The 12,364-nt window shown below is 46.5% G+C and overlaps 1 protein-coding gene across 1 annotated transcript; it reads right to left on the bottom strand.

Moving 5' to 3' along the window:
• Window positions 1-488: 488 nt before the first annotated feature.
• On the bottom strand, window positions 489-11,695 carry ogfrl1 (opioid growth factor receptor-like 1). The gene is made up of 7 exons (XM_030070786.1): window positions 11,510-11,695; window positions 9,335-9,421; window positions 9,019-9,097; window positions 8,567-8,645; window positions 5,228-5,294; window positions 2,569-2,714; window positions 489-979 (listed from the first exon to the last, which is right to left on the bottom strand). The coding sequence occupies exons 1-7, from the start codon at window positions 11,693-11,695 to the stop codon at window positions 574-576; spliced, it is 1,050 nt and encodes a 349-aa protein (XP_029926646.1). The 3' UTR covers window positions 489-573.
• Between the last annotated feature and the right edge of the window lie 669 nt (window positions 11,696-12,364).

Genomic DNA, 12,364 nt, shown 5'->3' with positions numbered 1-12,364 from the left:
CCTTGTAGCCCACTTTTGGCTCCCAGTCCGACCAGTCGAGGCAAACTGGTGTCGATGGTTTTGGGATCTCGGTCCAAGGCCAGTTTAGTTCATCTTGGCTCAGCATATAATCCCACCCGCCCCCGTTCCCCTTGGTTATTCCCCCCCAGGATTACACTGATAAATCTGCACCTCAGTATCATGCCATGTTGTGTGATGACATGTTTACTGCAGCTGTCTGTGGGAAGCCCTTTACCTGAACTGATGCTGATGAACGTTTGGATGAGACTCTACAGTCGATGCACTTAGAACACGTGGATTATGTTTTTATTGTCGATGCGTGGCGACGCGTCAGAGGCTTTTCAACCCTGCAAGAATCAAAATCTGACAGAAACCATGAATAATCTTTGCTGTGAAAAAAAGGTTTAAAGTACCAGTTTCCCTATTAGCCCTCAAAAACCCTCATCGGTTAAACTTTATTCTGCAGGAGCGACGTCGCCGCGCTCCCCCGTCGCTCCTGCCGTCATCAGCGCTCCCTCCGACCCGGCGACGCTCCTCCGTCGCCGCCCCCGCCAGCCCCCGTCCCGTCACGGCCTAGTGGGAGGAAACCATGATCTCGGCACTTGCGGCAGAGGAAACGGCGCTCTCCTCCCCCTTCCGCTGCTGCTCTGGTGTCGGCGCCGGGGCTCTGATGCCGCTGCTCCCGGCGCCGCCAGAGCCGCCGCCGCCCGCCCCGCGCTTTTTAGGCGGCGGCCCCCAGAGGAAGGCGTGAGCGGGCCGGTAGTACTGGCGGGCGTAGCGGAGCAGGCGCCTGCGGCTGGCCGGAAGGCGGATGGTGTAGACGTAGTACTCCAGGGCGCTGTGTTGCATGTTGGGAAGGGTGGCGTGGCACAGCGACTCCTCCAGGAGCAGCCGCACCAGCGGCGGCTTGAAGGCCTCGTAGCCGAGCTCGCCCAGCGACTTCAGGATGCGAGTGATGCGCAGGTAGTTGTGCTGCGACCTTCAGAAGGTCAAAGGAGAAAAGCTGTTAAAGCTCAGACTCTCAGCAGAGGAGAGCTGAGCTAAACAACAAAATAATCACAAAAAACACAGATTATAACACCATGTGCTGGAGTTTTATTGTTTTTTTTTATTGCAAAGCGGCTCTGCTAATCCTGATACTGATACTTTTAATTAGGACTAAGAAAACATTATTATTTGATGAATCATTTAGTGTATAAACTATAAACTCTTAGTGTTTGTGAAGCATAACCAGCAAACATGTTATTTTTACTTGATAAATGACTCAACCAATTCACTGATTATCCAAATTATAATTCATTTTCAGTTGATCAACTAACTCATCGAATCTTTTTTTTTCCACTACTTGTCACCACTATTTGTCAGAGGCTCAGTTTGTCTTTTGCTTTGTTTCCTGCAGCTGAGCTGTAGAGACGTGGACGATGATCACATGACGCGCCGCCGTCTTATCAGCACGAGCCGCTGAAACGCAGAAGAAGAGCGTCCCGCCTTCCGTCCCCGAGATGCGGCTTCCTTCTTCCTGTTTGCTTCAAGTTAAATTCCAGCATCATCGACATCAGGATGCACAAGTTGGACGAATCAAAACCGCGACAGTGAAATCCAAACCGTCTCCTGGACGCCGTCTCCAGACGAGAGTTTGGACGCATTTTGGATTAAAAACCAAAAAGGAGCAAAATGAGCTCACCGAGAGTAACATTACCTGTAAGCCTCAGCACTCAGTATTTAACAGATTGTTATTTATCTAATCATAATGAATGGCATCATGGTTATCATTGTTTTTTATTAGTTTTTATTTTTATGTAGTTTTGACTTTTTGTTTTCAATTTAGTTTATTTTTAATTCATTTTTAAAGCAGGTTTCTAGTTTATATTTTAATTTTCGGAAAATGCTTAGTTTTAGTTTAGTTTTTGTTAGTTTCAGTTTTAGTCGTTTTTTTGTTATTTGGGGTATTTGTCAGGGGTGAGATTCAAAAAGGCCACAAAAGGTTTTCCTTAAAGCCTTAATGCAGGAAAAAGGCAGAAAGCGCCGCTTAACATCTGCTTCATGATGTAAACTGCGTCGCTTCACACCTGGCTGGGAAAACAGAGATAATTAACTTCCGGGGAAACGTTTTAGAGGAAGCATCCGACCTCAGGAGGTGCAGCAGTTGTACTGGGAGCTTTCTGGGCCAGAGGAGAAAAACTCCAGTAACACTCCAGTAAAGCACACACAGCGTGTTGGAGGTGCTGGTTCTTTATGAGACGGTGACGACTTCTCCGCGTGAGATGAGGAAAGAAAAAAAAAAAAACAAAAAACAGAAATTGCAGTAGAAGCATCTGTTTGTGGAAGGAAACTGTGCTGTTTTCCATTTGGCTGCTGGGAAGAGCGACGGTTCAGCTGCATGGGGCTGATTTACAGAAAGTGCCTTGCTGAAGGGCACAAAATGGGAGATTGGCACTTAGGAGATAAAATCACTCAAATTTTGGCTGGAGTTTCCTGCCCGTCTGTTCCTGCACAAGGTGCTTATCAGTGTGTGTGTGTGTGTGTGTGTGTGTGTGTGTGTGTGTGTGTGTGTGTGCGTGCACTCACTCGTTGAGGTGCTGGAAGCGCTCCTGCCAGTTGGGAGCCCGGGCGACGTTCCCGCTCTTGTCCAGCAGCTTGATGCCGTAGAAATCCAACATGAGCGAGTAGGCCGCCAGGAATCTCCGCTTGGCTTCCCGAGTGCTTTGGAATTCCTGGTGGGATTAAACACAGAGCTGGTTGAGATTAACACCTGGGATTAAAACACATCCCGGGTAATCGGACTGATAACAGGTAGAGAGGAAATGCATGGAATCCAGGTGAACTGATGAAAGGTGTGATCACCCAAAACAGCTCAGAGACACACCGGGCGCTCTCCTCCACCCGTGCAGCGCCCCCTTGTGGAAACAGCAGAGTCTCTTATGTCCATCTGAGCTCCAAACAGCAGCTCTGAGGTCAGTGCTGCAGGTTTCTCTGCTGTCTGAAGCTCATCATCAGACAGTGATGGTGGCCTCCATAGGGGGCGCCGGCGAGCGTCCGCTCTGCTTGTCCCACACACAGGGCAGGGACGCTGCTTCACCTCAGGGAGCTCAGATGGAGTCCTGATCTGCTCGGGAGCTTTCACTCCGTCTCCTTCCTTCTTACCTGGAGAATCCTCCATTAGAACAGCAGCCCACCAAGGTGAGACACACCTGGCTGTTAGAGGGGACGGGAGACGGCCTCTGATTGGTTCACTGCATGTTACGCCCAAAACACAGCCAGGATTAATGAAGAGACTCAGTCCAAGCCTTTAGAGCCAGGAGCCTGGAGCAAACAGCCTTTAGTCCAGCGCTCAGACAGCAGACGTGGACCAGGAGCTCAGGTCGATAAAACAGAGCCCATTTTTCTGCAAAGTGTAAATTTAAAGGCTCTGATCCACAAACAGGAGCAGGTTTGGACGTCGGAGTGAATCCATGGTCTTCCTCTGAAACTGTTTCCTCAGATCCTGTCCGGCGTGGCTCCGGCAGGACTGGCGCTGACGAGGTGGCTTGACGAGAACATCAGAGCGTAAAGGGAAGATCCGCTGAAGCAGACGTAGTCAGACATAGCAACGGTAACTAAGGACGGACGCCTCCCGCAGGCCAGCGAAGGGACTGTGGGTTCGGTCCCGTCCGTCTGTCCGTCCGTCCCCTGTGACCTCTGACCTCTGCTGCCTGGATCAGTGGATTTGCATTTTGAATGTAAACCTGTTTGGCCAGCCGCAGCGCCACCACCAGGCCAACAGGGCGAGAAGCTTCACGCTCAAAACACCTCAAGACACCGCCGGCTCCAACTTACCAAACCTTTGGGAAATTATGTGTTTTTAGTTTGATGTGACTAATAGGCCGAAAAATCTACACAGCGCCACCAAGAGGTCAAGCAGCGACATCTGAGATACCACACATCGCACATACAAAAAAATAAAAAGGTGTTAAAAATTAAAAATTACACACAGGGCGACTTGCACCAATCATAGAGAACGTCATGGTCGCTGTTCATTTGTTACACGGAAATCAATAAGGACACACAGGAATAAAAATCATATTTAAGTTGATTTAAAATGTATTTACAGCCAAAACACCCAACATTTCCTACATCTCTCATTTCTCAGCCATTTGAGCTCCGGGCTGTGACTCATTATTATTTCTCGCTGTCAGCTAATCTACCTATTAATTGTTGATTTACTGATTAATCATCTCGTTTAGAAAGTGTCACAAATAATGAGAAACGCTCATCGGGAGTTCGCAGAGGAAATCCTAAAGCTCTGTCTGAGCGTCTGTCTCGCTGCTTCCTGTCGGGAACAAACCGCCATCCGTTTTCAATGCTGTCATTTAAAATTACATCCTCCTTGTGCTTATATGAGCGAGGCTTCCATAAAAGCCGGTTTGACGGGAGGATGTACGCGGCCGCTCGACCCTAGAAAACAGAAATGAACTTTTCACACACAGACGAGAAGACGCAAAAGAGGAAGTGCAGACGGATCCAACCTGCGACGCGCATCACGCTTTGTGGAAAACAGATCGCCGGCTGTCAGATTTTAAGGCGAACGTGACAGGAGGACGTGGACGGCGAGGCGAGGCGATGCTGGAAACAGAAATGAGCTTTGGCCGAGGACAGTCCAGGTGCCGGCTGAGCGTCAGGTGGAAACGTAATCCGGCTGAATCCCAATCTGCACCGTCCAGACGCAAACCTCCTGTCAGCGCCGGGAGGGGGGAGGGGGGGAGGGGGGAGCCTCTGAGGGACTGCAGGGAAGATTTAGGCTGTCACATCTAATATCTATGAAAAACACATAGAGGATTAACTTTTTCCAGCTCCTAAATTCTCATAAATTTGGATTTGTTTGACTTTACGTCAGTTATTACGATTGCAAAAAAAAAAAAAAAAGAAAAATCCTTGAGCGACTAAACTGACAGTTTTCCAATGAATCAATGAATCATTTAGTGTATAAAGTGTGAAAAATAATCCTAAACTATAATGGGAAGTGATCAGAGCCCAAAGCCGTCCATAGTAAAAAAAAATAATAATAATAATAATTAAAAAATTTTGAAGTTATGAGCTGAGAAAAGGAAGTAAATGTTGTTTTTTTCTGAATAAATTACTGAAAACCATTAATTATTAAAGTTATGATCATTACTCTGTTGTTGATTGACCAGTTCATTAATGTGTGTGTGTGTGTGTGTGTGTGTGTGTGTGTGTGTGTGTGTCTTACTTTGATCTCGTCCTGAGTCAGTTCTTGTGCGTAGAAGTTGAGCCCTTGTTCTCTTAATGGGAATAGCCTGCCAACACAAACACACACACACACACACACACACACACACACACACACACACCATGTAAGTGCACAAAGCTCTTTCTCTCCTCTTCGACCTTCTTCTGATTCTTTTCCCGGCTCTTCGCTCGTCTCCGCCGAGGCCCTGACCTCCGACCTCCGACCTGCTTCAGATTTCTCAAACTCGTTTTCGATCCACGAGTCGAGGGCTGATGGGAAAAAACGCGGTCTTCATTTTCGGGAATCACACACGCGCACTAACGACACGGCTGGTGCGAGATGAGAGCGAGCCGATCATCTCCGCCTGAGCTCGTTACAGCGAAGGAGTAACGAGCTGTTAGATTAGATGATGTTTTAAAACGCCGCACGTTCAGCTGCCCTCATGGAAACGCAGCAGAAATCATTAGAAAGGCGATAAAAAGGGAACGCAGGACGGCGGGGTCAAGGAGAAGACGCGCGTTAGAGAGACGGATAATAAACGCTGAGCGGTCCATAATGTCTGACAGCAAATCAGAGGGAAAAAGAAAAAAGGAAAACTGCCAGATGCATCACATGAGATGAAGCAAAAGGTGAAAAAAACAAACACAAAGTGATGGAAACGCAAAGGAATAAAGCCACGGCGTCCCACACACACACACACACGCCTTCACTTTAGTGTATTAAAATATTTTCCTCAAGTCTGATCCTTTGATTTCCTGCTCAGCCGTCAGCAGAAACCAAATGAGCCTGAGCGACACTGACCCAGCAAGACGATCCATACCAGCAATATCTGATAGGACATGCAGCTATTTCTCTTTTTTTTTAGTGCTTTATGTGGATTTTCTCAGCACATTCAAGGTCCCTTTCTGTATTTTAACAGGCAAAATGGCAAAAACAGGAGGAATACCAAACAACAGTCATGATAAGACACAATAAAGGACAAAGGAAAAGTGCAAAACCAGAAAGAGGAAAAAAGGGAAAAACAGGCAAGCAGGTGATGTCACGAGAGACGCAAAAAAGAAAAATGAATCTGAGTCCCAGTCTGACTTTGCAGAGGAAGAGCTGGACTTCTGCCCTGAGAGATCCAGCTGTACAGAGATGGAAATATAAAACCCGCAGGTTTATGGAGGTGTGTAAAAATGAAGGTACTTTGGAGCAGAAAGGAATCAGATATGACTCTTTTACACACGGCTGCACCGTTAGTGTTAAAAAAAGAAAAGAAATCGATGTGATCTCCGTTTTAAATGATAATGATCCTTAGTTGCCTTTGTGTTGTGTTCACGTTCACGCTGTGTTCACGTTCACGTTCATGCTGCGTTCACGTTCACGCTGCGTTCACGTTCACGCTGCGTTCACGTTCACATCGCGCTGCGTTCACGTTCACGTTCACGCTGCGTTCACGTTCACGTTCATGCTGCGTTCACGTTCATGCTGCGTTCACGTTCACGCTGTGTTCACGTTCACATCGTGCTGCGTTCACGTTCACATCGTGCTGTGTTCACGTTCACGCTGTGTTCATGTTCACGCTGTGTTCACGTTCACATCGTGCTGCGTTCACGTTCACATCGTGCTGCGTTCACGTTCACGCTGTGTTCACGTTCACATCGTGCTGCGTTCACGTTCACGCTGTGTTCACGTTCATGCTGTGTTCACGTTCACGCTGTGTTCACGTTCACGCTGTGTTCACGTTCACGCTGTTCACGTTCACGCTGTGTTCACGTTCACGCTGTGTTCACGTTCACATCGTGCTGCGTTCACGTTCACGCTGTGTTCACGTTCACATCGTGCTGCGTTCACGTTCACGCTGTGTTCACGTTCATGCTGTGTTCACGTTCACGCTGTGTTCACGTTCACGCTGTGTTCACGTTCACATCGTGCTGCGTTCACGTTCACATCGTGCTGCGTTCACGTTCACGCTGTGTTCACGTTCACATCTTGCTGCGTTCACGTTCACGCTGTGTTCACGTTCACGCTGTGTTCACGTTCACGCTGTGTTCACGTTCACGCTGCGTTCACGTTCACGCTGCGTTCACGTTCACATCGTGCTGCGTTCACGTTCACGCTGTGTTCACGTTCACGCTGCGTTCACGTTCACGCTGTGTTCACGTTCACATCGTGCTGCGTTCACGTTCACGCTGTGTTCATGTTCACATCATGCTGCGTTCACGTTCACGCTGCGTTCATGTTCACGCTGTGTTCACGTTCACATCGTGCTGCGTTCACGTTCACGCTGCGTTCACATTCACGCTGCGTTCACATTCACGCTGTGTTCACGTTCACATCGTGCTGCGTTCACGTTCAAGCTGTGTTCACGTTCACATCGTGCTGCATTCACGTTCACATCGTGCTTTGTTCACGTTCACGCTGCGTTCATGTTCACATCGTGCTGCGTGAACGTTCACGCTGTGTTCACGTTCACATCATGCTGCGTTCACGTTCACGCTGTGTTCACGTTCACGCTGTGTTCACGTTCACATCATGCTGCGTTCACGTTCACGCTGTGTTCACGTTCACATCACGCTGCGTTCACGTTCACATCGTGCTGCATTCACGTTCACGCTGTGTTCACGTTCATGCTGCGCTCACGTTCACGCTGCGTTCACATTCACGCTGTGTTCACGTTCACATCGTGCTGCGTTCACGTTCACGCTGTGTTCACGTTCACATCGTGCTGCGTTCATGTTCAAGCTGTGTTCATGTTCACATCGTGCTGCATTCATGTTCACATCGTGCTGCGTTCACATTCACGCTGTGTTCACGTTCACATCATGCTGCATTCACGTTCACATCGTGCTTTGTTCACGTTCACGCTGCGTTCACGTTCACGCTGCACTGACGTTCACATCGTGCTGCATTCATGTTCACATCGTGCTGCATTCACGTTCACGCTGCGTTCATGTTCACATCGCGCTGCGTTCACGTTCACATCGTTTGTTCATTTTTGTGAATTTGTTGATGTTGATTTTTGTCTGTTTAGCCCGCAAAGCATCTCACGTGTTTTTCCACTCAAACATCTAGAAGTGAACGGAAAATATTTTACTAAAAAATTTTAAGAATCGTGTGAGAGAATCATGATCTTGATTTTTTAGAGAGAAAAATCAGGATTCACATTTTAGCCAGAATCAATGAGCGGCCCTTTTTTCAACGGGAAGGTCGTGAAGAAAACCCACTTCATGTTTCACGAAGTTCCACTCGCCAAGCGGCTGTTTGTTTCCTGTTCCGCTTTGTTTTGTTTTGTTGACGAACTGAAGCCGAGGAGAAAAAAAAAAAAAAAAAAAAACAGAAAACCAAACGCCTCACCACTGAATGTAGGTGTGATTGTGCTCCAGTTTGTCGTAGTCGCCTCTCCACTTCGTCAGAATCTCCTCGATGTAGATACCTGAGGAGCCACAGGACAGTCAGCTGTGTGTGTGTGTGTGTGTGTGTGTGTGTGTGTGTGTGTGTGTCAGTGTGTGGGTGTGTGAATCTAGGGAAGCAAGTCTATAGTGAAGTGTTTGAGGTGAAAGCCATTGTTTCAATAATCCTGTTGAACTGTCCTTTGTGTGTGTGTGTGTGTGTGTGTGTGTGTGTGTGTGTGTGTGTGTGTGAGCAAGCATATTTAAACACTGGATCAGTCCACTAATCCGCTGGTCTCTCCCAGTCAAACATGACCTTTAGCCAATCAAAACTTACTAAGCCCAAAACCAACAAGGTCGGCATACACTGTGTGTGTGTGTGTGTGTGTGTGTGTGTGTGTGTGTGTGTGTACTCACCATCTGGCACAAGAGGGATTTTGTTCAGGTAGAAGCGCAGGTTACGGTACTCGTTGGGCTGCCGGGACTCTTTGTAGTTCTACACACACACACACACACACACACACACACACACACACACACACGGACACATACTGATCACATGTCGTCTCTGAGTATCTGTATACACTAAAATGAGAGTGTATGTGTGTGTGAGTGTGTGTGTGTGTGTGTGTGTGTGTATTTCTGCATATCAGTGGAAGCGAGTGAGGTAATCTCTGTATCTCAGATCTGAATCTATGTATGAGTGTGTGTGTGTGTGTGTGTGTGTGTGTACCGGATAGCAGTGTCGGTATTTGTAGAGGTCCCTGGCAGCGTAAAAACTCCTCTTCATCTTCGGAGCAGACTCTGGAGATCCAGGCAGCTGCAAGACAGAAAGACAGAAAGAAAGAAAGAAAGAAAGAAACAAACAAACAAACAAACAAACAAAAAGAGAAAGAAACAAAGAAAGAAAAAGAGAGAAACTTTAGATTTGCCTCCCACATGTGTTCTCTGTGTGTGTGCAGTGAAAACACTTAGAGCCTCCGTCCTGACAGATGTGAGGCAGCGCCCGTCTGCCGAATTAAAAAGCTCTGAGTCTGCTTTTAAGGTCGCGCTCCGTCACCGTCCATTTCCCTCCCCAAGAAAAAAAAAAAAAAAGAGAGAGAGAGAGAGAGAAACTGAAAAAAGAGAAAAGAAAACGAGGACAGTTCAGATCAGCGGCGCCACAAAAGGATGTTGGGAGCGAGATCTGATTCTCAGCAGAAATCTGGGTCAGGCTACCTTCGCTGGGTCACGAACGCAGCGCCGCACGGGGCCTAATCCTGCTGCACGCACACACACACACACACACACACACACATATACACACACACACACACACACACACACACTCCTCTGGTTGCATGACGATACAAAACTTCTCAATTAATGAACTGGTCAATCAACAACAGATTAATGATCATAACTTTAATAATTAATGGTTTTCAGTAATTTATTCAGAAAAAAACAACAAACATTTACTTCCTTTTCTCAGCTCATAACTTCAAAAATTTTAAATTAATATTTGGGGGTTTTTTTTGTTTTTTTTTACTACGGACGGCTTTGGGCTCTGACCACTTCCCATTATAGATTAGGATTATTTTTCACACTTTATACACTAAATGATTCATTGATTCATTGGAAAACTGTCAGTTTAGTCAGTCACTCAAGGATTTATTTTTTATTTATTTATTTATTTATTTTTTGCAATCATAATAACTGGTGTAAAGTCAAACAAATCCAAATTTATGAGAATTTGGGAGTTGGAAAAACTTTATCCTCTATGTGTTTTTAATAGATATTAGATGTGATAATTATTTTCTGTGAGACGTAATTATGAGAATCCAGTTCCAATCATTTTAATCTCTTCACTGCAGTTTTTACCCGCTCCTGTCCTTCACAGCAAAAAAAAAAAAAAAAAAAAAAAAAAAACACCTAGGAACTTTGCTCGCTGTATCCGTAACTTTTGAGAACACACCTCGTAATCACAGTTTTGGTCTCAGTAGCAACAAAAATTTATGCAAAGCCAGATTTTTTTTTTTTTTTTTTTTAATTTTTTTTTTTTTTTTTAAAGATATCTGGATATAATCTGATTTAGTTTTTATAATGTGGTGGAGTCTGAGCTGTTTGTCTGAAATGATCCAGTCAACAGCTCAGGTCACACAGACCTTTAAGTTTTATGTTGAGCCTGTAAACTTTGGCCCTGGTTAAGGATTTTCATCTTTCACAATGTGGGGAAATTACCGGAAAATATAGTCAACATTAGCAAAGAAGTAAATTTGACCAAGTTTATAATATGTTCTTTTTATAAGACAAAGTTTGGATTGCTTCACTAAATCTCTGCTCTCCATCTGATGCTGTCATCCAAAGCTCTTTTTTTTTTTTTAAATGTGACAGTTTGATGTGACCTTGCTGAGTGGTGATGGTTTCTAAAACATGAAATTAAACTCAGTGCATTTTCTGAACAGTTAGGAGGAGCTTTTCAAATCGGCCTGCAGATAAAGCAGCACTTTCACTAAAATCTCCGGCTCTGTAAGTCTCATTACGCGGCGCCGGCTGCCTCCACCTCAGTGCGTTACGGCAGGAGGAGATAAGAGGCAATAACAGCTGACATTGTATAGCCGTGTCTGAAAAGTGGATGTCCGCCGCTCAGAGAAAAGGGCTGTTCTGCCTGGTGGGTGTGAGCCTTTCGCCTACATTAAAACTGACAGCTTTTCTGAATGGAGCCTGGCGAAGCATCTCCAGGCAGGACAGCGTCATGCACCGGGGCTGCTCTGCCGGATGCCCTTCCTCTGCTCCGGCTGCTGGCACATGGATTACTGCATTGTGTCCCTCACCTCCACCCACCCCGCCCACCACCTGCCCGTGTGCGTGTGTGTGTGTTTGTGTGTATGTGTGTCCCTAAACGCATCGCACACCGCCCACACGGTACCTGCGGGGACGCGTCTCCGGGCTCTGCGGCGCTGCGGCCGCTCTCCGCCGGGCTGGCGGGGTCGGAGATGCCGCTGTCATCTTCGGCCGCGGGCTCGTCGCTCTCGGAGTCCGACCCCCACGTCGAGTCGCATTCCTCCACGGTGCTCGGCTCCTTGTAGCGCCAGCTGCCCATCAGATTTCCCATTTAAAACCACGCAACGCTGTTTCTTATCCTCCTCTCTCCCCGACGGGCTACATATTCCGGCTCAGGCGCCGTGCGGGCTGGCAGCGTCGGGCTCGGAGTCGGACTGCCCGCAGAGCTCCGCTTTTAAATGGCAGAAAAAAACGGGGGGATTTCCAGCTCAGCGACGGCGATGAGCCGCGAGGTATGGGGGGTGATTACTGCCACCACGGAGGAGCGGCGAGAGGAGACGCAGGGCAGGGTCTCCTCACTGTAAACAAGTGCAATATGCTGATGAACAGAAAAAGAGTAGATACATATTTTGATAAATGACTGCTTTATTTACCGTCCTCTCCTCCCCCAACATCACCCTTGGGGACAGGGGGGATATTCAGAGAAGAAAAAAAAACTTGGATTTTCTCTGAGATTACAGTGGTAATTTAGGACAAAAAAAAAAAAAAAAAAAATCAGAAAAAAAAATCAAAAAAATAGTTTTTCTTTTTTGTTTTTTATTTTCAGACACATCACTTTGCTGAATCCTGTTCCTGATTTTTGGTTCCTTGAACCAAAAACAAAAGTAAAAGAAAAATTTGTGACTTCTTAAGCTTAGAATTTTTTAGTCTTTTTCTCATAAAGTTGAGTTTTCTTTTTTTTCCTCGTAAATTTACCACCTTAATCCCAGAGAATATCCAG

The sequence above is a fragment of the Myripristis murdjan genome, chromosome 15 (genome assembly GCF_902150065.1).
Source record: "Myripristis murdjan chromosome 15, fMyrMur1.1, whole genome shotgun sequence".
Taxonomy (NCBI): domain Eukaryota; kingdom Metazoa; phylum Chordata; class Actinopteri; order Holocentriformes; family Holocentridae; genus Myripristis; species Myripristis murdjan.
Note: the sequence above shows the minus strand (reverse complement) of the source record. Positions and strands in the feature narration are given on the sequence as shown.